At 48.6% G+C, this 27,925-nt stretch overlaps 1 protein-coding gene across 1 annotated transcript in view; it reads left to right on the plus strand.

Moving 5' to 3' along the window:
• Positions 1-27,925, plus strand: part of SCN8A (sodium voltage-gated channel alpha subunit 8) — a 195,503-nt gene that overhangs the window by 149,523 nt on the left and 18,055 nt on the right. The window contains 11 exon segments of the mRNA XM_034645208.1: positions 318-674; positions 4,025-4,249; positions 4,251-4,496; positions 5,029-5,146; positions 5,672-5,826; positions 9,123-9,296; positions 17,069-17,191; positions 23,006-23,290; positions 25,141-25,194; positions 25,582-25,719; positions 26,722-26,826. Of these exon segments, the coding sequence (XP_034501099.1) occupies positions 318-674; positions 4,025-4,249; positions 4,251-4,496; positions 5,029-5,146; positions 5,672-5,826; positions 9,123-9,296; positions 17,069-17,191; positions 23,006-23,290; positions 25,141-25,194; positions 25,582-25,719; positions 26,722-26,826 (1,980 nt within the window).

Below are 27,925 nucleotides of genomic sequence, written 5' to 3' on the forward strand. Positions count from 1 at the left end.
GCTGGGCATGGAGCTTACTTTAAAAAAATAAATAAATAAAAACTGGTTTGACCCAGGGACTAATACAGGGGGCTAGAGGCAGTATTCTTGGTTCCTAGCCTAAGTCTTTCACTTACTGTGAAATTTATCTATTTTCCCTGTCTATGCCTCACATTCTCCCATTTTAGTCTAAGACAGTTAGAAAGTCCTGGGAACTTCCCAGGGTGCTCAATAAATTTAAGGTGATCTCACTAGTTTTATATGTTTTTATTTTAGCCATGTGGTAAGAAAATGGATTGAGAATCATTTGATTTTTGTTTTGTTTTTTTTCCCCTTAGCTCCGCGTCTTCAAATTGGCCAAATCCTGGCCCACCCTGAACATGCTGATCAAGATTATTGGAAATTCAGTGGGTGCCCTGGGCAACCTGACCCTGGTGCTGGCCATTATTGTCTTCATCTTTGCCGTGGTGGGGATGCAACTCTTTGGAAAGAGCTACAAAGAGTGTGTCTGCAAGATCAACCAAGACTGTGAACTCCCTCGCTGGCACATGAATGACTTTTTCCATTCCTTCCTCATTGTCTTTCGAGTGTTGTGCGGGGAGTGGATTGAGACCATGTGGGACTGCATGGAAGTGGCCGGCCAGGCCATGTGCCTCATTGTCTTCATGATGGTCATGGTCATTGGCAACTTGGTGGTTAGTACGAACTTGTAGAACTTTTCATTCTTTGTCCAGAACATCTTACCCTTGACCCAGAAACCCAAAGGGCTTGGTCCTACTAGCTTCCATGTCTGTGCTGATTTTTATTCTTTCTTGGCTCAAGAACCCTAAGGTACAAATGAAGGAAAGGAGACTGCTCTTTACAGAGGCCTGCTGAGTCATAAGCCCCACAACCTGTCAACCCTTTTTTCATAGTTATGGAAACAAAACTCAGCAAAGTTAAGTGACTTTCCTGAAGTCAGGCAGCTGGTAAATGTCAGGGCTTGTATTAGATCCTTGACTACAAAATCTGCGTTCTTTCTACTACAGAAATTTCCTTCATTTAAATTAGAATTTCTCAACCTCGACATTGGTGGCACTTTGGGTTAGATAATTCTCTGTCGTCGGAATGTCCCATGTGTTGTAGAACGTTTAGCAGCATTCCTGGCCTCTACCTTTTACGGGCCAGTAACCCCCCCCCTCAAGTTGTGACAACCAAAAATGTCTCCAGATGTTGCCAGCTGTCCCCTAGGAGGCAAAATTGCCCTCTGTTGAGAACCGCTGATCTAAACCGATGGAAGGTTTTATCTAACTCGTATAAGTGGCAGATGCTTTACTCTGACTGTCTGCCTGCTGTCTTCTGCCTCTGTATGTAGAATATTCACCAACAGAGATTTTGACGCCATGTTTCTCCGTGTTGTCGAAGGACTGGCAGCAATGAGATCGTTTCGGAGTAGGTTAGAAATGTAGAATCTTAGGCCTCACCCCAGAACTACTGAGTCTGCATTTTTAACAGAACCCCCAGGTGACTGACATCCACACTAAAGTTTAAGAAGTACTTATCTCTCAGATCAGGTCCAATACAACTTGCAAGTGTAGAGCAAGGGGGCTGGAAGAAGGCAAACCCAGGTGACCTCCTGTGAGCTCATCCAGAGCAGTTCTCCTCCTTTGTGCGCCATAGAGAAGCATGCCGGGAGAGGGTTGCTGCTCGCCAGCCTCTCAACCAGCCATGCCGCCCTATTCTTTCCTATGATCTGTAATAATAGACACTGTGATGGTTCTGTAAGCCCTCCCTTTCTGCATTTCTGACCACCCTTCCCTCAGTCCTACTCCCACTAGCCTTCCCACTTGTTCAGTGAATGCAGCTTTGTCCCCCTGGTACATAGAGGGATCCATATTTCCCAGCCCTGACCTTGCCCCCTTCTCCATTCTCCTCTTCTCACTTGTCTCCGCATCCTCGCCCCATGACTCTACAGACACCTGAGCACATGACATTGTTTCTGCTTCTGATGACACCTTTCCAGGTTCCTCTTTGCTCAGTCCTTCTGCCCACCTAGTCTCTAGGAATCTGTGACTGTCAGTCTCTTCTGACTCTCATCTCTCCCTTCCCTGTAAATTGTCTGATGCCTTTCATACATCTTTCTTCATAGTATTTCTAAGATCTGTCCCATCCTTTCCATTCTCGTAACCCGTCCAGTATTTCTAAAAGTGTGGTCTGAAGATCACAGTCACCCAAGTGTCACTTATTTAAAAAGGCTGTCGCAGGCGCTATACCAGATCTACTGAATCAGAATCTTAAAGGAGAGGCCAAGGAAATGTGTATTTCTTCATGCAACCCCCCCCAGGAGATTTTCATGCATGCTAAAGTTTGAAATTACAATAGCTAAGGTTTGAGATTACAGTGGACCCTTATTAACTCATGCAAGTAACAGCTCTAACTGTATGTAGCTGGTAGAAATGTTTTTCTCAAGTCTCTATCATCTGTTATTCCTTTACTGAAAGACCAGTAGTGGATCCAGTTAAATAAAATTCAAATCCCTCAGCCTGGCCCCAAAGCCCCCTCCAACTCACCCCCATTTTACCAACCATATTCCTTTGTAATTCTACAAATGGCCCAAATAATTTGCATACATATGGTTCATTTATTGTTTCCATCACTCCCACTCTACCCATACTATTATCTCCACCTAAAATGTATTGCTTGCTCTTCTTCAGAAGTGTGACAAAGTAAGGGCCAGTTGTAACCAAGAAGTGAACACCTCTCCCAATTTGTAAAGTAAGTCTTAATAAAAATGAATTAATCTTATTGCCCAATGTGGCAAAATAGGCTAGTAAAACATAAATAATAAAGCTTGCGTCTGATGGCTGGACACTTAGATATACAACATAACCCAACAGTCACCATCACTGTCTTGTTAAACTATTTTATTTAATAAACGTTAGGAAAACAAAGGAAATTAATTCTTAAGATGACACGAACCATATTTCAGTTCTACTTTCTTGATTTGTTGTAGGAAAGCATGGCTCTCCAAGCCTAGTTGTTTTTCCCATGTGGGTTCTCCAGGACATCCACTGCCCGTGAATACATGGCATCTGTTCCTTCTTCAATCCTCCCAATAAGCTGTCTCCATCTTTTTCTTCTGTTTGGGGGGAATTTTTTTTTTCCAAAATGGATACAGTTTTTGCTTTTTCTGATTGTAAGACAAGTAATATATTTGGGGGTACATACATATGTATGTAAAACTGTAAGAACCAAGAAAAGAGGTGCTAAATTTGTATTACAACCAAAACCAAACAAACTGCCCACTTGGTGGAAAAGAGTATGGAAGTTCCTCAAAAAATTAAAAATAGAATGATCATATGATCCAGTATTTCCATTACTGTGTATTTACCCAAAGAAAACAAAAACAGTAATTAGGAAAGATATATGCTCCCCTATGTTTGCTGCAACATTATTTACACTAGCCAAGATGTGGAACCATCCGAAGTATCCATCCATAGGTGAATGGATGAAGAGCTGGGGGTATCTGTATGCAATGGAATATTAGGCAGCCATAAAAAGAATGACATCTTGCCTTTTGCAACAACATGAATGGATCTAATGGGTATAAAGCTAAGTGAAATAAGTCAGAGAAAGACAAATACCATTTGATTTTACTCATGTGGAATTTAAGAAACAAACGAGCAAAGACAATAGAGACCAAAAAACCCCCAGACTCTTAAATACAGAGAACAAACTGAGGGTTACCAGAGGAGGAGGGGAGGATGGGTGAAAGAGATAAAGAGGATTAAGAGTATGCTTATTGTGATGAGACCTGAGTAATGTGTAGAATTGCTGAATGTTGTGCAGCTGAAACTAATATAACACTGTATGTTAATTATAGTTCAGTAAAAAAAAAAATTTTAATGCCCACTTAAAATACTAAGTGGTTCAAACCAAACACAATAGAAACTCGTGTGCCTGTCACATAAGCCTGTGGGCTTCCAGGTTTAATCCTAGCTTAGTGGCTGACTTTACTTGATACCGCCTACATTCACGCTCCTTCCTCCTAATGTCCCCGGTACAGGTGCTGAACCTGTTTCTGGCCTTGCTTCTGAGCTCCTTCAGTGCAGACAATCTGGCAGCCACGGACGACGATGGAGAAATGAACAACCTGCAAATCTCAGTCATCCGGATCAAGAAGGGGGTGGCTTGGGCCAAACTGAAAGTTCACGCCTTCATGCAGGCCCACTTCAAGCAGCGCGAGGCCGATGAAGTGAAGCCTCTGGACGAACTGTATGAAAAGAAGGCCAAATTGCATTGCCAACCACACTGGTGCAGACATCCACCGGAATGGTGACTTCCAGAAGAACGGCAATGGCACAACCAGTGGCATTGGCAGCAGCGTGGAGAAGTATATCATTGATGAGGACCACATGTCCTTCATCAACAATCCCAACTTGACCGTGCGCGTGCCCATTGCTGTAGGCGAGTCTGATTTTGAGAACCTCAACACAGAGGATGTTAGCAGCGAGTCGGATCCTGAAGGCAGCAAAGATGTAAGGTCCCAGTCTAGAACCCAACCTCGATTCTGTGTGGGAACAAACAGGGCCCTGTCCGCTCTTGGGACTAGTTCAGCTGTGGGCTTGGTAGAGAGATTGTGAAATAGCCAACTAGGTTTGAGAGCCAACCCTAATACCCATCGTCATTCTAGACCTTCCCTAGGTGACCTAGTTCCCTGAGATGTTCCTAAATCTGTCTCCATTGCTTCTGGATCGTCTCCGTCAGAGGCTGGAGCAAACCCTCCAGTACTTTCCTGCCGTTAATCTGAGCGGTAGCACTGAGATCCGCCAACAGCCACATTTTGTTTAGGGTGACCTGTGAGCAGACTCCATTATGTTCTAGCCAATCCTGACAGAAGTTTTGAGGGCCCTCTGGTAATTGTTCGCGCCTCTGGAACTGGGTGATGATGAGTTTGTAGTTAGAGTTACAAAGGATTCCAGCGGGTCCCTCGTCCGTGCCCGAGCTAGAGCAGTCAGTGTGCAGTATCGCTGCAGATTTGGTTGAGCTCCCTTTTCTTTGTGATTCTAGAAGCTGGACGACACTAGCTCGTCTGAAGGCAGCACCATCGATGTCAAACCCGACGTAGAGGAAGTCCCAGTGGAGCAGCCCGAGGAGTACTTGGACCCGGACGCCTGCTTCACGGAAGGTGCCGGGGCAAGGACGAGGGCGGGCCTGTCGCCCGGGCACCACTCGCGGACTTCTGCTGGGGTCGGTGGTTGGCTGGGGGGGGCTCCGCGGCCATCGTCAGGAGCTTTGTTCCCCACCTCATCGTGTTGAGGGAAGTTGATATTGTTTCCCTTGTTTGGTTCCTGCCTGTAGCAAGTTTCTGTTCTCAGACGTTTCTGTGTCCGTTTTCTCTTGGCATCAGCCTAAAAACTGCCATTAGCAAGGCCTGTTCTGTCGTGGCTGTGTCTGCCTCCTAACTACCCTTTTCTCCTCCCTCTCACTGCTGCTTTATAGGACATCTCCCCAATTCCAGAGGGCCCTGCCCTGGTAGCCTTGCAGCGTAGCCCCAGCCCTGCCGGCCTCCGTGTCTGAGTCAGACGTTGTGGTTCAGCGCTGTACTCCGGGCTGTGTGGTGGGGCAGCGCCTGGTGGGGCCTGGGAGAGCGAGGAGAGGGCAGGTCTGGGCGGGCTCCCTCGGGCTGACCCGCCTCTCCCGCTGCTGCCAGGTTGTGTGCAGCGATTCAAATGCTGCCAGGTGAACATCGAAGAAGGGCTGGGCAAGTCCTGGTGGATCCTGAGGAAGACGTGCTTCCTCATCGTCGAGCACAACTGGTTTGAGACCTTCATCATTTTCATGATTCTGCTCAGCAGCGGCGCCCTGGTGAGTCCCGGGGAGAGGACGGGGAGGGATGGGCTGGGAAGGCTTTGCGGGGACTAGTGGGAGAGACCAGAGGGGGCCCAAGGCCAGTTTCTCTGAGAGCACAGGTGGCCGTGGCCCCGAGGATAATGGTCTGCCGAGGTGCTTTGGGCTGCTGTTTTGAGCCTTTAGGATTAGAATCCACTTATCCACATCTTGATCTTCCTTACACTCAGCATGACCCTTCTCATGTCTGAGACCCCTTTTCTATCAGGATGAGAGCACAAATTAATTATCTTCACTGTTTAGTGTGCCCCATTCTAAGCAACTTCCTAAAATGAACTTCCCTTTCTCACCTAATACCCCAAATACCTTGTTCTTTACTTTTCACTTGCCCCAAATAGGAGAGAGGTTGGCTTCCCCTACCCACCATCTCCCCTCACATCCTAACTGGTTGGGAGAACCCAGTATTTGCATTAGCAAATACTTAGAGAGCCAGGTCTCTGGTGTAAAGTTTGTTTATACTCACAGAGTCGTAAGTACTCAATCATTGATCAGTGAGGCACAGGGGACACTGAACACGCGGCCTCCTCCCCTGCTGGAACTAATTATCTGGGCATTTGCTTTCATCGTAGCTGGCTTGTAACTGAGGGGACCTGGACACGGTCAGGGGTGAGGGAGCTGTTCCCCAGTTGGATAGATTTGAGGACAGGAGGGACTTAGAGGTGCTGCACATTTTCCTTGTTCGAGTTAAGGGAAAGCTGGAGAATGCAGAATTTTCGAAATGTTTTTAAAGAAAGCAGGCACACTCATGTAGAAATGGAACCAAAGCCTACTCTGGATGCAGAAAATAGCAAGAGAGAAGCCCCAAATTTAGTGTTAAAGATCCCGACAGTGATTTGAGAAGTTTCTCACCAACTGGTGAGGTAGGCGAATCAGGGAAGCTGAAATGGAGGCAGTAGGTGGCAAAGAAGAGTCCCTGGGGCGTGGGGGACACGAGGGGGGGATTATGCAGGAATGCGTCTGGACAAATGCAGGAGGCCGGAGGGTTGGCTTGGTAGCCTGGATCTAAGCGAGGGGGAGTCACTGTCCTGCCTGCCCTGGGCCTTTATTGCCTCCACAGCCATTCCCCCAGTGCTCACTGAGGTTCCGTGCAGGCCCCTGAGAGAGGACAGCACTGTCTCTGCCCGCGAGACAAGGGAGGGCCGGACTCAGGCCAGTGCGGGGAGGAAGGTGTTTCGTGACTGTCAGCATCGCTCTTCCTCCGATCTAGTAAACAGAAACCCAGAATTCAGAGAACACACCTCATCTTCCGACTCTTCTCTTTCTCATCGCCACAAAAAATAAAAGCAGCAGTGAAACAAAAGTTTTTAACTTTCTTTACTGCTCACCTTTGACAGTTTTTCTTTATTGTAGACGAGTAAAACAGGGGTGCTTGGCTCAGTACATGAAGACCCTATGCGGTTAGTGGGCACGAGACCTAAGAATGGCGAAGCGAAGGGGCACCTGGGCGGCTCAGTTGGCTGAGCACTGACTCTTGATTTAGGCTCAGGTCATGATCTCAGGGTTGTGGGATCAAACCCTGTGTTCGGCTCAGTGGGGAGTCTGCTTGAGATTCTCTCTCTCCCTCTGCTCCTCACCCCTACTCTCCGCTCACTCCAGCTCTCTCTCTCCCCCCACCAAAAAAAAAAGAATAGCAAAGTGAAGCCATAGCTGACATGTCTCAGAGATGCCGAGAATGGGGTTATGACGGGACTCAGGGTGGGGATAGAGCCGCCGGCGACGGGAAGCTCAGTCTTGGGCATCTCACATGTATTGGATGACAGAATGAATCTCTCCAAAGGGAGGCAAGGGGAAACTTGGCATGGAAGCTGTTGAGTTTTTCACTGAGAAAAGGGGGTTTATTTGTACCAAGACCCTGCGAAGGACTATGGACCCATGACCTCTCCCCACCTGCCCAGTGATGGAACTGGAGCACCTGATGTCCGTGTGCCTCCAGGTTGGAAATGTGTCTTTCGGCAGCCTGATCTTGTCCTTCCTTCCAGAACTGTCCGGAGCAGGACCTCCCATTGCAGGACACGGGACTTTTGTTCCACCTGTAGTTTTCTCTCACGCTGCGGACCCTCCCCCGGGCCCCCCGCGCAGCCCCGCCCTCCAGTCGTGGGAATGCTCGTCCCTTCACGTTAGGGAGTGACCTCATTCAGGAATTCCAGAGACAGAAAGCCGGACTAAGATTTTCTTCACCTGAGTGTCTCCCAGCCCTGTGACCCTCCCCCTGTATCTGTGGCGGGGGCTGAAGGGAGAAGAGATTTTACTGTCCGTCAAGGACACGCAGAGGCTGGAACCTTCACACGCTGCCGGAGGAAGTGTAGAATGGTGCTGCCACTTTGGAGAGCCGTTTGGTGGTGCATCGAAGTTACCATGGGAGCCGGCAGTTCCCCTCCTGGGCATCAGACCCTAGAGAAATGAAGACATGTCCGCGTAAAAAAGAGTGCGTGAATGTTCATAGAGGCGCTATTGCCAACAGGCAGAACGTAGGCACACGAACGCCCGTCAGTGAGGAAGGTGAGCAGACTGGGTACAGCCATGCGTCGGAGTCTTACTCATCAGCCGGGAGAAAGGCCGCGCTGATGCGGCCGCGGCACGCGCGCACTCGGAAAACCGGGCGCAGGGAGAGAAGCCAGCCGCCAGGGACCGCATAGCATCTGATTCCTTCGTGCGAAATGTCCAGAATGGGCAAATCGAAGACGGAAAGTAGCATAGCGGTTGCCTGGGACTCGTGGGAGGCAGGGAGGCTACAGGGTGGCAGCTGGAAGGTGTGGGGTTTCTTTCCGGGTTGGACGAAGATGTTTATGTTTCTAAACCTGATCGTGTGACGGACGCACACCTCTTGAACACACTGAAAGCTTTCACACCGTACACCTGAAACGCTGAATCAGAGGGTATGTGGATTGTATCTCAGTAGAAGTTTTTTTTTTTAAGAAGCCACGTGCNCAGGGTGGCAGCTGGAAGGTGTGGGGTTTCTTTCCGGGTTGGACGAAGATGTTTATGTTTCTAAACCTGATCATGTGACGGACGCACGCCTCTTGAACACACTGAAAGCTTTCACACTGTACACCTGAAACGCTGAATCAGAGGGTATGTGGATTGTATCTCAGTAGAAGTTTTTTTAAGAAGCCACGTGCAGCAGGGGCGTGGGGACAGAGGGACAGGAAGGCGAGCACAGGCCCACCGAGGGGAGGAGCTGCCGAGGGGTGGGGGCCTTCCCGCGTTGCTTGCCTCGCTTCGGGCACGTTAGGCAGCCGCCGCTTCTCTTTCAGGCCTTCGAGGACATCTACATCGAGCAGAGAAAGACCATCCGCACCATCCTGGAGTACGCCGACAAAGTCTTCACCTACATCTTCATCCTGGAGATGCTGCTCAAGTGGACAGCCTACGGCTTTGTCAAGTTCTTCACCAACGCCTGGTGCTGGCTGGACTTCCTCATTGTGGCTGTACGTGTCCTGCTTTCTACTTCCCACCCCTTGCAGTAGCAAAGCAAAAGCAGGCATGTCCCTTCCTCTAATGGCCAGAGGTGCCTGGGGGGGCCGGGACGTCGGACAAGATGTAGGTGTAGTTTTGGGTAGAGCTCCTGTCGGAGCGCTCGGATCGTAACGTTGGGAGAGAGAGCTCTGAAGTCCCTCCATTTCTCTAGGGATTCACCAGCCAGCTCTGTGCTCTGGTGGTTTGGCCTAGAAGAGTCGGAGATTAGGAATGGGAAGTGGAATTGTTGGTGCCAACCCCCCTTGTTATGAGGCTGGGAACAAGAAGGTTCTTGCCCCACACCAGCAGGGTGTCCTCTTTCTGGTGCCAGGAGAGGGGTGAGGTGGGTACTGCTGGGGTACAGGTGTGGGCGGGCAGATCTTGGTAGGCTCTCTCCACTGACTGTTCCTGTGGACACTTCCAGCAACTCAAGGCTTCATACCAGACTCCTCTGAACAAGTCAGTCTACCCAGAAGAGGTGGCGTTCACACCGAAATAACCCCGCCCCATTGCCATTTCCACAATGGTGGTCAAACTTAAGAGAATCCTTTTTTCCTCCAGGTTCCAAGACCATCTCCAGGGCTTGGTGGCCTCTGACCATCTGCAAGGCCTGAAGGCTTTACCTCCTGTGTTATTTTTCAGGGTGGCAGCTGGATCATCTGTAACTGTTTCTCACCCCACCAGCCCCTGTTCCTTGTTGGCTTTTCTAACTGCGATGAATGCTGCTTATTCTGTGTAATCACTAAAGGTCTTTTCTTCTAGCCAAATCAGCATTAGGAGAAAGGGTGAATGGGAATTTCAGGACCAGGGCCTACAGAGAATTCACGTCCTGCTGAGCGCCCCTGCTCAGCTATTTCCTGAGCGAATGGACGGTTCGGAGGCTGGGTGGGTACCTGTAGAATATAGGTTTCCTCAGCTGTGTGGTAAGCTATCCAGAGCGTGCCTCTGGAAGCCTCTGTCAGATGACAGGAGCCCAGCACTCTGCACCAGCGATCCCTGCCCTGTCAATGCCTTCCTGTTCTGCACAGCGTCTGCGACTTCCAGCGTCCGTGGTTAACGACTCCCTCCAGGAGCTGTCACTCTGCTCCTGCTTGCGTTCCCTTTTCAGAAATCGGGCCTTTAGGAGGATGCCCAGATGAGGTGAGGAAGTCACCCTCTGCCCTTAAAGTGGAGCCAACAGGTACTGCCCCACAGGGCGCCAGCAGGAGTGCTGAAACTGCTGACAGAAGGGCTCTGCCTCCCGCAGGCGGAGAGCTCGAGCTCGAAGAATTAAGGAATGGGCTTGGGATATGGCCCAGAGAACTAAAGGGACACTGGGCCAGCTCTCTTCCTACAGAACAGGACCACCTGGTACCCAAAGAAGCTGATAAAAGCATTGACCGTCCTGCACATCACCGTTTATTTAGCACACATTTTTATCACCTTATATACTGGCTGGCAGAGAAATAGAAAGTATAAGACAGACATGTAGCCAGCAATAATCCAGAAATTCCCCAGCTTGAGGGAGTTGCTGGATTCTTACATTGCCTCGAGCCCTGACAGCAGTTCCTAAGAACACCTCTGTACCAGTCACTAGTCAACAAATAGAAATCAAATACCAGTCTCAGTGCAGAGCTGTCCCAGAAGCTGTAGGGGGTCACCAGGGGTGGGCGGGCATGGCCCCAGCTCCTCAGGCGCTCACACCAGCTTGCAGGACAACTCGGGCCTGATTCCAGCCTTGCAGTAATCCAGCATTCTGGGAACAGGGCTCTCCCGGGACCCTTCCATCTACCGACTTCTCTTGGACACAACAGTACCTTGAGTATCAGATATCTGTTGAGCACCCACAAACAGGCCAAGCCCCCTGTCAGGAGTTGTGGGGGATACAGAGAGCAGAAGACATGGACAGTTCCCTCTAAGGGCCTGAAAAGATGAGACATGCATACACCCTCTAAGGGCCTGAAAAGATGAGACACAGAATAATCACAGAACAAAGCAGCGTGCACTAAGTGGGAGCAGCCCCCGTCCGTACTGGGGCTGTACCGTTTGCCACTCCCGAGCTGTGAGTGGAGAAGGCGGCTCAGATGACACCTGCCCAGCCAGAGCCATCAGGGCTTTTGCTGTCTAGTGCCTTTGGCATCATAGAATATCCAGCACGTGTAAATCTGAGGTACTTTAGCACCGAATCTGAGAGACTCCCTTCTTCCTGTCTNCCTCTTGAACACACTGAAAGCTTTCACACTGTACACCTGAAACGCTGAATCAGAGGGTATGTGGATTGTATCTCAGTAGAAGTTTTTTTAAGAAGCCACGTGCAGCAGGGGCGTGGGGACAGAGGGACAGGAAGGCGAGCACAGGCCCACCGAGGGGAGGAGCTGCCGAGGGGTGGGGGCCTTCCCGCCTTGCTTGCCTCGCTTCAGGCACGTTAGGCAGCCGCCGCTTCTCTTTCAGGCCTTCGAGGACATCTACATCGAGCAGAGAAAGACCATCCGCACCATCCTGGAGTACGCCGACAAAGTCTTCACCTACATCTTCATCCTGGAGATGCTGCTCAAGTGGACAGCCTACGGCTTTGTCAAGTTCTTCACCAACGCCTGGTGCTGGCTGGACTTCCTCATTGTGGCTGTACGTGTCCTGCTTTCTACTTCCCACCCCTTGCAGTAGCAAAGCAAAAGCAGGCATGTCCCTTCCTCTAATGGCCAGAGGTGCCTGGGGGGCCGGGACATCGGACAAGATGTAGGTGTAGTTTTGGGTAGAGCTCCTGTTGGAGCGCTCGGATCGTAACGTTGGGAGAGAGAGCTCTGAAGTCCCTCCATTTCTCTAGGGATTCACCAGCCAGCTCTGTGCTCTGGTGGTTTGGCCTAGAAGAGTCGGAGATTAGGAATGGGAAGTGGAATTGTTGGTGCCAACCCCCCTTGTTATGAGGCTGGGAACAAGAAGGTTCTTGCCCCACACCAGCAGGGTGTCCTCTTTCTGGTGCCAGGAGAGGGGTGAGGTGGGTACTGCTGGGGTACAGGTGTGGGCGGGCAGATCTTGGTAGGCTCTCTCCACTGACTGTTCCTGTGGACACTTCCAGCAACTCAAGGCTTCATACCAGACTCCTCTGAACAAGTCAGTCTACCCAGAAGAGGTGGCGTTCACACCGAAATAACCCCGCCCCATTGCCATTTCCACAATGGTGGTCAAACTTAAGAGAATCCTTTTTTCCTCCAGGTTCCAAGACCATCTCCAGGGCTTGGTGGCCTCTGACCATCTGCAAGGCCTGAAGGCTTTACCTCCTGTGTTATTTTTCAGGGTGGCAGCTGGATCATCTGTAACTGTTTCTCACCCCACCAGCCCCTGTTCCTTGTTGGCTTTTCTAACTGCGATGAATGCTGCTTATTCTGTGTAATCACTAAAGGTCTTTTCTTCTAGCCAAATCAGCATTAGGAGAAAGGGTGAATGGGAATTTCAGGACCAGGGCCTACAGAGAATTCACGTCCTGCTGAGCGCCCCTGCTCAGCTATTTCCTGAGCGAATGGACGGTTCGGAGGCTGGGTGGGTACCTGTAGAATATAGGTTTCCTCAGCTGTGTGGTAAGCTATCCAGAGCGTGCCTCTGGAAGCCTCTGTCAGATGACAGGAGCCCAGCACTCTGCACCAGCGATCCCTGCCCTGTCAATGCCTTCCTGTTCTGCACAGCGTCTGCGACTTCCAGCGTCCGTGGTTAACGACTCCCTCCAGGAGCTGTCACTCTGCTCCTGCTTGCGTTCCCTTTTCAGAAATCGGGCCTTTAGGAGGATGCCCAGATGAGGTGAGGAAGTCACCCTCTGCCCTTAAAGTGGAGCCAACAGGTACTGCCCCACAGGGCGCCAGCAGGAGTGCTGAAACTGCTGACAGAAGGGCTCTGCCTCCCGCAGGCGGAGAGCTCGAGCTCGAAGAATTAAGGAATGGGCTTGGGATATGGCCCAGAGAACTAAAGGGACACTGGGCCAGCTCTCTTCCTACAGAACAGGACCACCTGGTACCCAAAGAAGCTGATAAAAGCATTGACCGTCCTGCACATCACCGTTTATTTAGCACACATTTTTATCACCTTATATACTGGCTGGCAGAGAAATAGAAAGTATAAGACAGACATGTAGCCAGCAATAATCCAGAAATTCCCCAGCTTGAGGGAGTTGCTGGATTCTTACATTGCCTCCAGCCCTGACAGCAGTTCCTAAGAACACCTCTGTACCAGTCACTAGTCAACAAATAGAAATCAAATACCAGTCTCAGTGCAGAGCTGTCCCAGAAGCTGTAGGGGGTCACCAGGGGTGGGCGGGCATGGCCCCAGCTCCTCAGGCGCTCACACCAGCTTGCAGGACAACTCGGGCCTGATTCCAGCCTTGCAGTAATCCAGCATTCTGGGAACAGGGCTCTCCCGGGACCCTTCCATCTACCGACTTCTCTTGGACACAACAGTACCTTGAGTATCAGATATCTGTTGAGCACCCACAAACAGGCCAAGCCCCCTGTCAGGAGTTGTGGGGGATACAGAGAGCAGAAGACATGGACAGTTCCCTCTAAGGGCCTGAAAAGATGAGACACAGAATAATCACAGAACAAAGCAGCGTGCACTAAGTGGGAGCAGCCCCCGTCCGTACTGGGGCTGTACCGTTTGCCACTCCCGAGCTGTGAGTGGAGAAGAAGGCTCAGATGACACCTGCCCAGCCAGAGCCATCAGGGCTTTTGCTGTCTAGTGCCTTTGGCATCATAGAATATCCAGCACGTGTAAATCTGAGGTACTTTAGCACCGAATCTGAGAGACTCCCTTCTTCCTGTCTCATCCCCCAGTGGCTATGTGTCCAAATCTGTTATTTATCAGCATGTTTGTTTCCCTAATGGATTCTCATTCCTCTGTGTCGCCCCTTAAAGCTGCTAAGAGGACTTTTTACAATCACGTGGATAATCCGGACAACTTCCAAGGTGAATTCTCTTTGGTTACAAGCCGCGTAATTCCCACACAGAGACAATGTTTCATTTTGCTCAGGTCCTTGGCTGCACTGGAGAGCTTGTCCTGTGGAAGAATTTTGTCCTCTTTCCCCCAAGGAAATTTATCCCATCATAACCGGAGGTCAGCCAGCATACTGGTTCCAGGGACGGGAACTTTCAGAGACCACACATCCTGAATTCAGACTATTATAAACATTCTCCGTCTGAAAATGTTCACATCATTTGGGAAAAAGTCACCCAGTGTCTCCCTTTTTTTCCATTCCTGCAGCCACTGATACCCTGAATTTTTACTTCCCCTCAACTCCTTTCTTTTTTCCAGGTTTGATTCATTCCTTAAAGTATACTTTCAGCAGTGGTCTGGTTACCTCCAGTGAAAGTTTAACATGGGGACTCAGAGGATTATCAGAGCGCCCTCAGCTGCTAGGCAGTAGCCCACCTAGGACCCTTGCCGACCCTGGCTTGGGAGATCTTGGCTAGATTGATCAGCTGAGGAGCACGTTATCTTGGCACCAGTTAGAGCCAACCTCGGGATCGGCAACTGTACCTCCGTCCTTCTTCCCGCCTCAGGCCTCTTTGTTATCAGATTAACCACCCCCCCAAAGAGCTGGGGTCTCCCTGCTTTGTGTGGGGCCCGTCGTGCGTGGGGCCCGTCGCCCCTCAAAGCTTAGTGTTTTGCAGTCTTTACCTGGCATAGGATGAGGCTGAGGGTATTTTGAACTCAGGCGCTCGGGTAGGATGGGGTGGAGGCCTCACTAAGACTCTGGCAATTGTGGTTTATTTGGGGGTCAGAGTTGGCTGTACTTGGCAGTAAGCAAAACACACCTCCGTGTAGATTCTTACTGATGATGACGAATGGAGGAAAAGTGATTGGGTGGTGCTACTGTGTTTCAGAAACCTTTTGAGACCCTTGTTTTAGACAAAAATTGAACTCTGAAACATGTACCCTTCAAAGAACATGAGTAAATAGGGCAGGCTTTAATTGCAGATTTGCTTTGAATACTGCCTAGGACTCCAGGGCAGATACCTGCACTGAGGGATTATGAGTCCATGCATGGATAAAGGTTCACGCCCCTTTTAAAAATTGAAATCCTTGAGCCTGCTCCTGGCTTTCCCTCACTAGGTCACGGACATTCTACGTCTACTCCTGTCAGTCCCACTGCTTCATTCTAAAAAGAAAAGAAATTCTTTTTAAAAAGGTTTTATACAGTTTAGAGATACAGAATCAAAGAAGTGAAGCCCTCAGCTAGAGCTAAAAAGCAACAAATGAAACTGAGGTGTAGATTGTTTCCTTTTCTCTCCTCTAAATTTGCCTTGAAATATCAGTTTAGGCCAAGCAGAACTGTAACCACCGCTTTCCAGGAGAGGGAACTTAAGAATGATTGATGGGAACATCTTACCCTCTCCCAGAATTTGTGGTGCAGGGAGACTGCTCCAAGAAACCCAGAGCCCAGCCATGTCAGGATTTGATCCACTAAAGGTAGTTTCCTCTGGTGGGAACTCCAGGCAGCCCTCGGTGTGGTTGGCGCCCAGTGTTACGGGACCACGTGGTAACTGCTCTGAGAGCGCTGGTAGAACAAGGTGAGTTTGGCTCCGGAAGAGCAGGAAGGCATTTGACCACCACGACTCCAGGCCTGGAGACCTGCACGTTCTCCCCAGCAGGGCAATACAGTCAACTCCAGATTGTTCAGACACCGATAACCCTCTCTCGGGTTATTTTACCTGCCGGTTGGGGAGGTAACCTGTCTGTGGAAGAAGGAGCTCTGGCCTGGAAATCAGGAGGGTGGGTCTCTATTTCTGGCTCCCCAGCTGCCGGTGTGACACTGGGCAGATTCTTGTGTAGGGGTCTCAACGTGCCCATCAGTGAATAAAATTATTCTAAGAATCCTTCCAGCTGTTTTTCTAACCACGAGAGTAGAAGACGGTCCTGGAAAGGACAGACCTGAGGCCGTTTAGTTTTGAGCCGTTCTGGAGAGAAAGAATGGGGATTATAAGAAGTATGGGTTCAGTTTTCAGACCCACCCGAGTTCTCACGAAGGAGTCACGGTTATAGTTCAAAGACGGAAGGATTATTAGAGTTGAAAGTGAGAGATGAAAGAACTGCTTAGGGGTGTTCTTGTGGAGCCAAAACTCTGTCTAGAAACTGCTTCCTTTGGTTCTGGCCTTCTCGGGAACGGCAAAGCCAGCTGTGGCGCTTACCGGGTACGTTTCCTCTGTCGATGTGGTAACTCATCACATTCTCCAGCAAATGGTTTCTTGTCAACCAGGAGCAAGAGAGCTTGTCCTTGTTGGAAATCCGTGGTGGACGAGCTGAGGAGGGGCGGCTGGTGTGGAGTGTGTGTATTTATCTGTATTCTTTTCCATAGGTACCATTAAATTTGTCTGGCTTAATTTAATGGCAACTTCTGGGAGCTGCAGAGGCTGTAAAGGGCGAGGGTAAGGTTTTTGTCATCTGTTCAGGCTCCTCTCCTTCCACTGGAACGTCCTCATTCCCCCTCTCCCTTCAGCCTCTTCCCTTTGCCAACCTGTATGTATGTTCTACCGCCTCCTCTCGATTTTCTCCTCCCCCTTGTGTTTTTTCTTCTGCCTCTCAACCTCCTTTCCTTTCAGGTCGTTTGAGTCCAAGTTGAAGTAGGCAGCTGGTGTTACCCACTCTCTCTCCCTGGGGGGCCCAATCTGTGTAATCAGTGCTAGGGGCTTTATTCTAACACTCTGGAACCTCTTTTCTTGTTTTTCTTTGTTTTGTTTTGTTTCCTTTTTTGTTTTTGTTTTTCTCTTCTGTTTCCGTGTAGGTCTCTTTAGTCAGCCTTATAGCTAATGCCCTGGGCTACTCGGAACTAGGTGCCATAAAGTCCCTTAGGACCCTAAGAGCTTTGAGACCCTTAAGAGCCTTATCACGATTTGAAGGGATGAGGGTAAGATACAAGAGCAGCTGATCCTTCTGCATGCCGATGGAAACTGTTTACGCATGCTAGAACTGATCACACGGTGGGAAGATCATTCAGACACGATCTGTGATGCAGCTGCTGATTTGATCCTCCACTCTCTGCCCCCGCACCTGCCCCGTGCGAGGGGGTTGCATCAAGCTGCCTCATCACATTAATATGGGCCCCACCCCAACAGCGTGCCATCGCAGAACATGTTAACGCTGGCTATTCTCATCTGGCCTGGCTTACCTGTAGCACTCGGGGCGGCTTTCTGGGCTGTTGATTTAATAGGGAGAATCACCAGGTGCAAAGAAGGGGAATTGTAACCCACAGACCCACTGAAAAGCAGCAGCCGCAGGCAGGGCAAGTACGGGCATCAGCCAGGTGGGGACTGTGGCTTTGACGTCCCTGAGAACGCAGCTGAGAAGGGGCTGGAAGCCATGATGGCAGGCCTGGAATTGGGAATGGAGCCGAATTTGGCGTGGCCCTGGGAAAAGAAATGCTTTTCTTTCTATTCTGATTCCTCTTATTGCACCTTGTTGTTCTCAGCCCAGTCCCGTAAGGACTGGCAGCCTCTGTCTGATAGCAAAGCTTTCCTCCTCACCACCCCCCAACCCACGCTCTGTGGTCCCCTATCCTAACACCGTCAAATAACAATCAGCTATGATGCCAGATGACTTCTCCGCTAGTTCTCCTGAAATTTCTTGACACCTGCTATTCCTGCTTTGGTGATACTCCATCCAGATCCAAAGAGGGCAAGGTGCTGTCACCCTGCCAACTCAGAAACAAGGCTCCCTCTTTTGGTGCCCTTTTGCTGTCTCTCTTGGTTAAAAAAACGAAAACAAAACAAAACTGCATGTGTGTGCATGTGCGTGTGCACACACGGAGACGTGCTACAAAGTCAATTTCCTAAAACCAAGTGGGCAACTGGCTTTTAGTGCTAATAGTTGTCCTGTGGTAATCAGAGAGGTCTGTTATACTTAAGGAGACCAAGAAAACTCATTTCCGTTCAGATGTTGAATACATGCAGGAGAGCAAACCAGAGGATATGTTTTTGAATTTGCAAACATCAGAATGTAGGAATAAAAATTAAAGGGTTCCAGTGGTCCCCGGGAAGCCAGACTCACTGGAGCAAGTAGGTACCAGGACAGCGCTGCTGTCCATTCCTCCGCTGTGATCCGTGGCCACTGTTCCACGAAACTCCCCCACGGTTGTACAGGAGGGTGAGAACCTCCCTGCGCCTCGGGGATTGTATTTTGTTAGTCCCTTCAGACAAATGCCTTGCGCCACCCATTGTGTCTCTCCTGTAGCACAGTCACGGTTGGGTTTACTGCATGTTCGCTTTCTGCAGCCCGCCCGAAACCGTCTGCAGGAAGGTCAGGGCCACGGCAACACAGACATCTTTCAGCTTAAAAAACAAAGCAAACCTTGGGAGTCTAAGTCTTTCTCCCAGAGAGCAGAGAGATTTCAGAGCATGTGCGGGGAGGTCACTGTTAGGCGCAGGCTAGATGCAGGGGGAGAGCGTTTGCTGCAGAGGACGCCGGCTTCCGGTCATGACACGTAGGCTTCGTGCTCTCCCCTCCCCCACCTTCCCACTTTTTTCAGAAAGGGCTAGTGAATTTGTTTCATAAGTCCTATCAGTTCTGTGTAGAGCGTTGATAATCTGTGTTGGTGACCGAAACACTGAGGAGTGACAGAAGGCCGTGGAAGATAGTACTGGGCCCATTGTAGCCACCTCCGTAGCCTGTGCTCGTCCCCAGCTGGCGGCAGTGATCCGGGACCTCCTAAAGCCAGACTGGGAATACCTGAAGAAAACCCAAGAAAAAATGCCCAGCTGACACTTGCTACTAACCTTCTCCACCCAGATGCTCATTTCTGCCAGCCCTTGGCAGAAGTCGTCCCTGGTGACCAGCTGGGGCCAGTTTGCTCCTGAGGAAGTGATTTGAGTCATCTGGACTCACACACCTCTTCCCTTCAGCCCCTCCCCCTTTCCTCTCCTTTCCTTGGACTCCCAGTTTCCATTCCCCAAAAACTTGTAGTTGCCAACTTTCAAGTAGGTTAGGGACCCAGAGGTCCAGAAGTGGTGATCAGAACGGCAGAAAGTTTTCTTGGAAAAGCATTAGAAAATGAAACCTCTACATGGAGGTTTTTTCAAATAAGATAATACGAGCGAACACCAGTTCGACCCCAAAGCCGGGATTTCAAACAATGAGTGTTCAGTAAGGGAAGCTCTGGTAGAGGAGTGTCCCTTGGTTTGGTTGGCTCCGGTCAGCCAACAGCACTGACCACTTCCGGTTAGGCAGGGGAGAGGGCTCAGGACCCATTCCTGTCCTGTTTCCCAGCCCCCCTGTGAAAGAGTACCCAGCTGCAGGAAGCAAAGATTGAATCTGCCTGAGCTAACGGTCAGCTTCCCAGCAATAAACAGGATTAACTATATACATTTTATTTGAAGGTTACCTTTCCACGGGGCCATATGTGTTCCATTTTTTGATTTGGATTCTTACGTACGCCAACACTGAGCGATTACCCTTAGAAAATGTTCAATACGAGCTCTTCACAAACTGAACACCAACCATGCAGGCGGGCTCAACTGTCACTGTGCTGCTCCAGTGGTAGGCTTGGACCTCCGTTTGGGAGGGGACACATGACCCTAGTCTGTCCTGGGACACTGACCTCAGATCTTCCTCTCTCCTTCCTCAAACCAAACACCTGAAAATTGAAACACTCATGCTATTGGCAAAGGAACACTTAATGTAGTTCTTTGCTTTTCTCTCCTCCATAGTAATCTTCATTTAAAGATTTTGCTGTGCTATTACATTTTTGAGGGTATATAATGCTATGAAACATGCATGCCTTTTTGTTGATTGTCAGTACATGGTTGTCCATTAAAGCCATGTTCCCTCTGCCAGATATTAAAAGCTATTTGACAGATTTTATAGCATTTAATGAACAGTAATGTTCTAGGCATTATGAGAAGACAACAATGCTCTAAGAATTAGTATCCATCGGAATTTTTTCATCAGTTAAGTGAGGTTTGAAGCAATCATTAAGTATAAATAGTCCATTGAAAAAAGCAACTTTATAGATTGCTAGACCCAATCTTGGAGTAATATTTCTATGCCTAGTTTTGAACAATGAATTTTATCATAACTAAAAGCAATGTAGAATAATTTGAGATTTATTAGGGACCAATTCACAAAGTGACTGCCTATGGAAACTTGAATTGCCATTTACACTTACCTATATATAGTATGGGAGTTCAGGAAAGCATGGTTTCTTGTCCTTTGGTCGCTGAGAACATCAGCACAATGACTGTTATATATGGAGTACAGTTAAACAGTTTTCATTATTCGCTAATGTCTACAGCCAGGAAGAATTATTAGTATATTTCATCACCTGTTTACTGTTTTATTCATAAAGCTAAGCTAAGAAGTTTTTCTTTGGTTATAATTAATCAAAAGTACATTTACATCGTATAAGTACATTGGGTTTTATAGGATTTTTATGTCCTACAGATCAGAGAACAAGGTTTGGTAAATACTTCTGCGTATTGATTCTTTTGATCAGATTTATGACTATAAAAGTGGGAAGAGGTCACTTAGTTAATTAGCTAATTATTCTTCCCTGCTATAAATATTACCCCATATTTCACTGTTACATGTAACACTATGCAGGACAGGTCAGACTGGGTTAAGATAGGAGAGTTCCTAGAGGAGGAGCTGAATTGAGATAAAAAGAAGCATTTCTAGGTTTCAAATCTTTTGGGGCCTACTTGTGATGGTCTAATAGAAGGTCGTGATCTCTTACCTAAGCTCTGCTGCAAAACGCTGTCACATAGACTTGAGATTTTGAATCTTGATAATCTATTCTCTCATCGTCTGAGAAATGATTATTCCATTTGGGGTTCATCCTCCTTTTGCCTGTTCTTTTGCACGTTTCGTTCTTTCTGGTGCTCTACCAAGGGTGAGCAACTGTGGAATGAGGAGGTAAAATTCAAATCTGATCACCTGACAAATTTGGTAACATCAGTCGATCAATCAATCAATCAATCATTCTCCAAAATAACTCGGAGGATTTTCCAAATTTCAGATATTCTGGCTTTCCTCCCTCAAAGTAATGAACAGTTGAAGGATAATCATTTTACACTAATGACAGCACTATTAAATCTAGAAGAGATTTCTTGGTCTAAGAATTAAGAAATAACTACCTCTCAGTGTAAAGGCCTTCATAGATGAATTGGGGAAACACAAAACCAGTATTTTAATCTAAAGAAGAGTGACTCCGTAGCAGAATATCATTGCCTTTTTTATATAGAACAGAACAGTTCTTCTCAGCCCCGTGTTCCGACCAGTGACACTGCAATCTAAGGCAAGAACAGAAGATAAGGAAAACCCAACCCCAAGTGGGGCTCAAACAGAGCCCAGAGCTGCCCCCTGGCGTTCCTTCCACAGCACAGCCCTGTGGGCCCTTCTGATGCTGTGCGCATTGGCAGTGGGTCCTGCCTCTTGCCCGCACTGACGCCGGAACATGGTGATACTTCCCACCTCCTTCTAACAAAACATTAGAAAGCTGCGTTTACATCCATTGTTTTTATTTTAACTCCATTTTAATTTTCCTAGGATATTAGAAAAAGGAAGACACATTCTTCCCATTTTAGGGTCACCTTTCTGGGCCTTAGCAGTCCCACTTAAGACAACAGCAAGTGAGAATCAGGGCAGAATGAACACCAGTCTTATTTTCTGTGCCCCTCCCCCCCCCGAAATGCTATTTTTGTAAGCCCTTTGAACTCCTCTAGTGAAAATTCCCACCACAGTGGAAGTGTCTAGCTACTCTCACCTATAGTGTGAATCAAAACCAAAGTTAAAAACAACCCAGCAACTTTGGTTCCTGAAGGGTTTTTTTTTTTTTCCCTTTGCCTTTTTTTCATTCCTGAGCTTACTGCAGTCAGTGATTTTTAACATTATGCCGGTTTTGGGGTTTCAAGAGCAACGATCTAACCCAGAACTCTCCAGAAAACATAAGTCATTCCTATTTCTAATACATTGTGAAGAGTCGAGGCCAGCCCTGGATTGAGCAGAGAGACATCAATCAGCATTAGCCAAACAGGGGCAACTCTTAGATTCAGAAGCCTACAAAACAGAAAGGAAAAAAAAAATGAAAGGCTGAAGAAGAATAATGAACCTTGAGTGAAAAAAACATCTGTTCAGATTTTATTTTATTCTGTTTGGTAGAGGGAATATAGCTTTTTTTTTCTATTGAGCCTGCAAAATATGCATGCTCAGCTATTGCCTGAAACAAGATAACTGGCCTTGCATAAACGAGACTTTGTGTACCATTGACTGATTCCTGCTAACCCCAAAGGGTAGTTTTCTGTGATTTTGAACAATCCTACCTTGTTTTGCAGAGGGGGAATGTCTGTTGAAAGGCAACTGGTTAGCTTGAAATCCGATTTCCCCTATGGGGGCGTATTTTATGAGTTGGCGAGGAGGGAGACTAAGAAATAATTTTTTCAGTCCCAGGTTGGAGCCTGGAAGAGAAGACCTAGGTCAGCTGGGGCAGGGAAATTCGTGTTAGATGGAATAAATATCATGGAATTTGCTAGTATTTCTCAAAATGTATTTTAGAGATTTAGAAATTGTTGGTCCTCCTTGTGGATCTGTCCAGCTACCCTCATCCCAAAGGGGACATAACGTTTTTGTAGTCTGAACAAGCTACACAGTGTCATTCCCCTCCTGGAAATCAAAAGAGTATGCTTGCCCGTACTTCCTGCCAACACTCAGCGACCTCCCCCTTCCAATGCAGGTGGTGGTGAATGCCTTGGTGGGCGCCATCCCCTCCATCATGAATGTGCTGCTGGTGTGTCTCATCTTCTGGCTGATTTTCAGCATCATGGGAGTTAACCTGTTTGCGGGAAAGTATCACTACTGCTTTAATGAGACTTCTGAAATCCGATTTGATATTGAAGATGTCAACAATAAAACTGAGTGTGAAAAGCTCATGGAGGGGAACAACACAGAGATCAGGTGGAAGAATGTGAAGATCAACTTTGACAACGTGGGGGCAGGCTACCTGGCGCTTCTGCAAGTGGTAAGCATTGCTGTTTGTGTCAGTCCTGCGAAGCTCAGACAGCTGGCAGAAATCGCATGCGGTTCCTTCTCATTCCTACATCCAGAATCAGGACGACTCCTACTAGGTCGCAGAGAACAATGTCCTTTCCCAAACCAGTTCCAGGGAAACAGCTTCCCTGAGAATTTCTGAATTCTCCAAGACCTCCCTCAAAGGGGATCTCTCGCTACAGTCAGGAGCAGAGTTCTGCTCAGCAGCCGATAGATTCCCACAGCGTAAGAAAGCNGAAAGTTGCAGAGAGATCACCTTCTCTCTCCAGGACACAGCATGTATGTGTGGAGAAGGGGGGGAAGAAAAGAAAAAGGAGGTAAGTGCATAGATACCACCCCCACCAAAAAAATGGGAATTTTGATTTAGCAGAATAATCCCCTCTAACAGCTGCACTAAGTTAACAAAAGAAAAGAATATGGCTGTGCTAGGATGCCGCCACTCACGTCCGCCCGCCCCCAGAGAAAGGTCTCAGATTAACGTAGGGCGGTAAGAAGGGGGGGGGGTTAGTTATGTCGCATACCATCATGTCTAGTTTTCTCTTCCACTCTCACCCATTTTTTGGACCATTTGACGAGACAGGATGAGGCACTGGAAGCTCCTAGGCTTTGGAGTCAGACAGTTGTAGGTTTGAGCCTCACTCTGATGTTTATTGCGTCTGTAACCCTGGACAAAGTACTGTACTTCCCGAAGTCTGTTTCTTTGTCTGTTAAATGTCGGTAATAATACCTTGCACTGTTGTTAAGAAGATTCATGGTAATTTATTAAAATGTCTTAGAACAATGCCTGGCACATAGCAGAGCTTAACTAATGGTATTTTGCTATTAGGTATTTTTGCTCCTATTTACAGCTGTGCCTGCGTCCTATAGTCGTTGGGAGGATTGAATGCCGTAACGCAGGGGAAGCTTGCAACTTGACCTTACAGATAGTAAGCACTTACTGTTAGCTGGTATTAGGAGGCAAAGTGAATAGAATGAGCTGTGTCCTACTTCAGAGCCTTTTGTTGTTTTATCCCGGTTGGAGAAATTGGACCCACAAATTAAATCTGAGTTGGAGCAGCTCCAGGAGACCAGTGCACATCAATCAGCCAGATAGACATTGAATTCAGAGGCCCTGCCTTGCGTGGGGCGCTGTGCTTGGCGCTATGAGGGCCGTCCGATGAATAAAGAGCCACCCGTGCCCTGGAAAAAAAACTTTGAATCTGGTTGAATAAAGAAAACAAATGGGACAAAAAGAAAACAGAGGACATTGAATTGCTAACCTTCTTTGTTTCCAAAGTCAGGCGAGTATAGTAGATGGAAGAAGAGCGCAGTTAGGAAGGGCTGCCTGGGATGAAGTCAGGCTTGCCGTTGCCATAGGCTGAATGCGGATGGGAGGAGGAGGAAAGTTCTGGCCTTGTTTTGTTTTGTTTTTTAACTGCAACTTAGAAATTTTCAGACGCCCATTGCTTATTTAACACCATTGTAAAAAATGCCTCGTCAGTGGTAGGTTAAGTTCGCAGTACCCTCCGTAGATCCTGCCACTCGTTCATAAATGCGAGTTTGCCCCAGCTTTGGGCAACCTTCTCAGGCCCATTTTAAAGATCTTTTGTGAGAGTATAGATCCAGTTACCATTGTCAGCATGTTTCTCTGCCGAACTTTGATGTTCTTTTTAGGCACTTAGACAAAGCTCCCCCGGGACCTGTGTTAACTAACAGAAAATTCTATGTCCATGTGAGCCCGTGCCCAAACTGTCTTGTGTTCGCGGTGAGCCTGAGACCCCTGCCCAGACTCGCACCCAGCCCCCTCACGGGCACAGTCTAATGACGGACTCTGTTTGCCAGGCAACCTTCAAAGGCTGGATGGACATCATGTATGCAGCTGTAGACTCCCGAAAGGTAAGGACATGCCTGGCGAAACCACAACCTTCCTAACATTCCTAGATGGCTGGAAAGCAAGCAGCATGGAGGCACTGGTCAGGAAAGGGGGTCCGGACGCGTATTGCCCGTTTGATTGATTATGGCTCCCGTTGAGTCCTCCCTCTCTGACCTTGGCTCCAGGTCATCAGGCTGTCGGTTTTTCCCTGGCGCCGGTGGAGGGGCAGGAGTGTGGCTCTGAGCTGACAGCCTCCCCTCCCCCTGCCCGCCGTTTGCATCCCCCCGAGTCTGCAGGGCCTGGGGGGTGGAGGAGGAGCCGGCGAGAACCGGGCGCCCCGGGCCGGGCTGGGTTCCGGCGTCAGTCTTGGCTGGGGGCCGTCAGAGCTGACTGTCCCCTCCCGCCCGCAGCCTGACGAGCAGCCCAAGTACGAGGACAACATCTACATGTACATCTACTTCGTCATCTTCATCATCTTCGGCTCCTTCTTCACCCTGAACCTGTTCATCGGCGTCATCATCGACAACTTCAATCAACAGAAGAAAAAGATAGGTCTCCTCCCCTCGGCGCCTGCGCCCGAGCGCCACTCGGATGAGAGGCGCCTCCGTCCCCATCTCTAGAAAGAAAACGCCTCTCTTTCTCTGAAGTCCATAGCACCCCGCACTGTGGCCCCGGCCCCACTGTACATGAGCGCCCCCCCCCCTCCTGTGCGGGGCTGGACCGCACAGCGTGTGGTTTACCGCATTTCCCAGGCCAAACGAACACTGGACTAGCACCCAACGTACTAGCCATTCTTGAGGCCTTTGCTGGCTTTGGCAGCAGAGGGGGGCAGGCTCAGAGAGGTCTAGTGACGGGTGAAAAGGAAAGCAGCAGTTGGGTAACTGTAGCAAGAGGTAGAAAGTGTCCAGACGTGTCATTACCGCTGGGAATCCCGGGGCACTACTAGCAAACTGGGACTTGAGAGACCATCCTTGGAAAGTTCGCTTCCTCGCTCCTTCCAGATGGTTAAGAATTTTTCCCAAACAAACTGAAGCACTCACTCCTGTCATCCATTTTAGAAGTCAAGTCTGCGTCAAGGAACTCCCCGTGTTGTTTCCTTAGCACCAGGATGCTGAATTTTTAATACTGTTGGAAATAAATGGGCCGATGACCAGGTCTTGAAAATCCTTTTGTTTAAAAAATGTTTTTCTTTAGAATTTTGTCAGGAAAGCAGGTCCAAAGCAATGTGTGAACCAGTGAGCTGCAACTGTCCTCAGCATCCCTGCTCTCCAGTGTTCCCTTCCCTGAGGGCCCACAGTGGGGTAGTCCCTTTCCTTTGTGCCTAGCCCCTGGCAGACCTCAGGAATGCCACGCTGAAGACAAAGGCTGGTGTTTCTTTGAATTAGAATAGTTGTCCCAGGTCTACCTCATTATGGGACGACTATTGGCTAAACTGACCTCTGGAAAGGTAAGGAGGTCAGTCCCCCCTCAGTTCCTTGGGTTGAACCTTAGGTCCAAACCACAGGATGAGAGCCTATTGTAATTGCTCGTTCTCTTCTTTGTCCCTTTACTTTGGAGGTCAGGACATCTTCATGACCGAAGAGCAGAAGAAGTACTACAACGCCATGAAAAAGCTGGGCTCAAAGAAACCACAGAAACCCATTCCCCGCCCGCTGGTGAGTGCAGGCTGAGGGCAGAGTGAAACCCCGTGCGGTGAAGACACTGGTAAGGTTATTGCTAAGGAAAAAGGGACAAGTGACGGGCTGCCTGTGCCCTCTGGTCCTCTCCTAGACACCCCATTCAGAGGATCTGGGGGAGACAGCAGAACAGGGACCAAGGTAGGGGATGGCTTTTATATTTGTGCTTGACCTTTCCTCTGAGACTTCCTTGGGCAGCAGTGGGGAATCAGCCTGTTATAACCACATTGGCTCTGGCACTGGTGGAAAGATGTTAAGATGTTAACAGAGGAAAGTGAAAATGAAAGCTGGTCCCTTTCCTACCAGTGCAAGATAGGATGTGGCCACTGTCTTCTCAGCTCTCTACCCAGCAAGTAAGTCTTTGCAAGATAAGACAGTACCCTGGCTGTTTGTGGGAGTAGAAGAGAGTGAAAGTAGGAGTCTGGTGTCCTGATTTTCTGTCTTGAAAGGGCCTTTTGTAACACAGATTTGGGCCCTGGGCTTTTGCTTCGCTCTTCTGTTGGTGCTTGCCCTCTCACTTCCGAGGAGATGCTCTGCTCCATCCAGCCAGCAGAATGGGACATAACCCCCCGGCTCCAAGTTCTGCCTTCTGTAACTTTCCTTGAAAGTAACTTTTTCTTTAAAAACAGCACAACTCTTAAAATAAAAGCTCACCTGGCAGTCTAATTTGTAAAAATAAAAGCAGAGCTACCTTGAATCAAGCGTAGGAGTTCTCGAGCATTTTCCCTACTTGGTGCCACCCCCTGGGCCTGGCATACCCACCTCACCAACTTCTGAGGGGAAGGAAGCCTTCAGGCCCCGCAGAACAGTTGGAAAGCCGGCAAGTGAAAGTGGTCCTCAAAGTAAGCACCAGCTTGAGTGCCTAGGTTCTTTAAAAATAAATAAATAAAAAATCAGAGAGCTCCTAAGAACAAGAATGTTTTGGGTATTTCCTTGATGTTAGTGCTTCCATTTTGTGATGGAAACAAGACTAAGGAGAATGGAGAGGGTTAACATTTCTGAAGTTCTGTTCAGTCCTTTACCCACAGGAACCTGAGTGTATTTTCTTCTATTCTAAATATAAAACCTGAATGTGGCA

The sequence above is a fragment of the Ailuropoda melanoleuca genome, chromosome 16 (genome assembly GCF_002007445.2).
Source record: "Ailuropoda melanoleuca isolate Jingjing chromosome 16, ASM200744v2, whole genome shotgun sequence".
In the NCBI taxonomy this organism is placed as follows: Eukaryota; Metazoa; Chordata; class Mammalia; order Carnivora; family Ursidae; genus Ailuropoda; species Ailuropoda melanoleuca.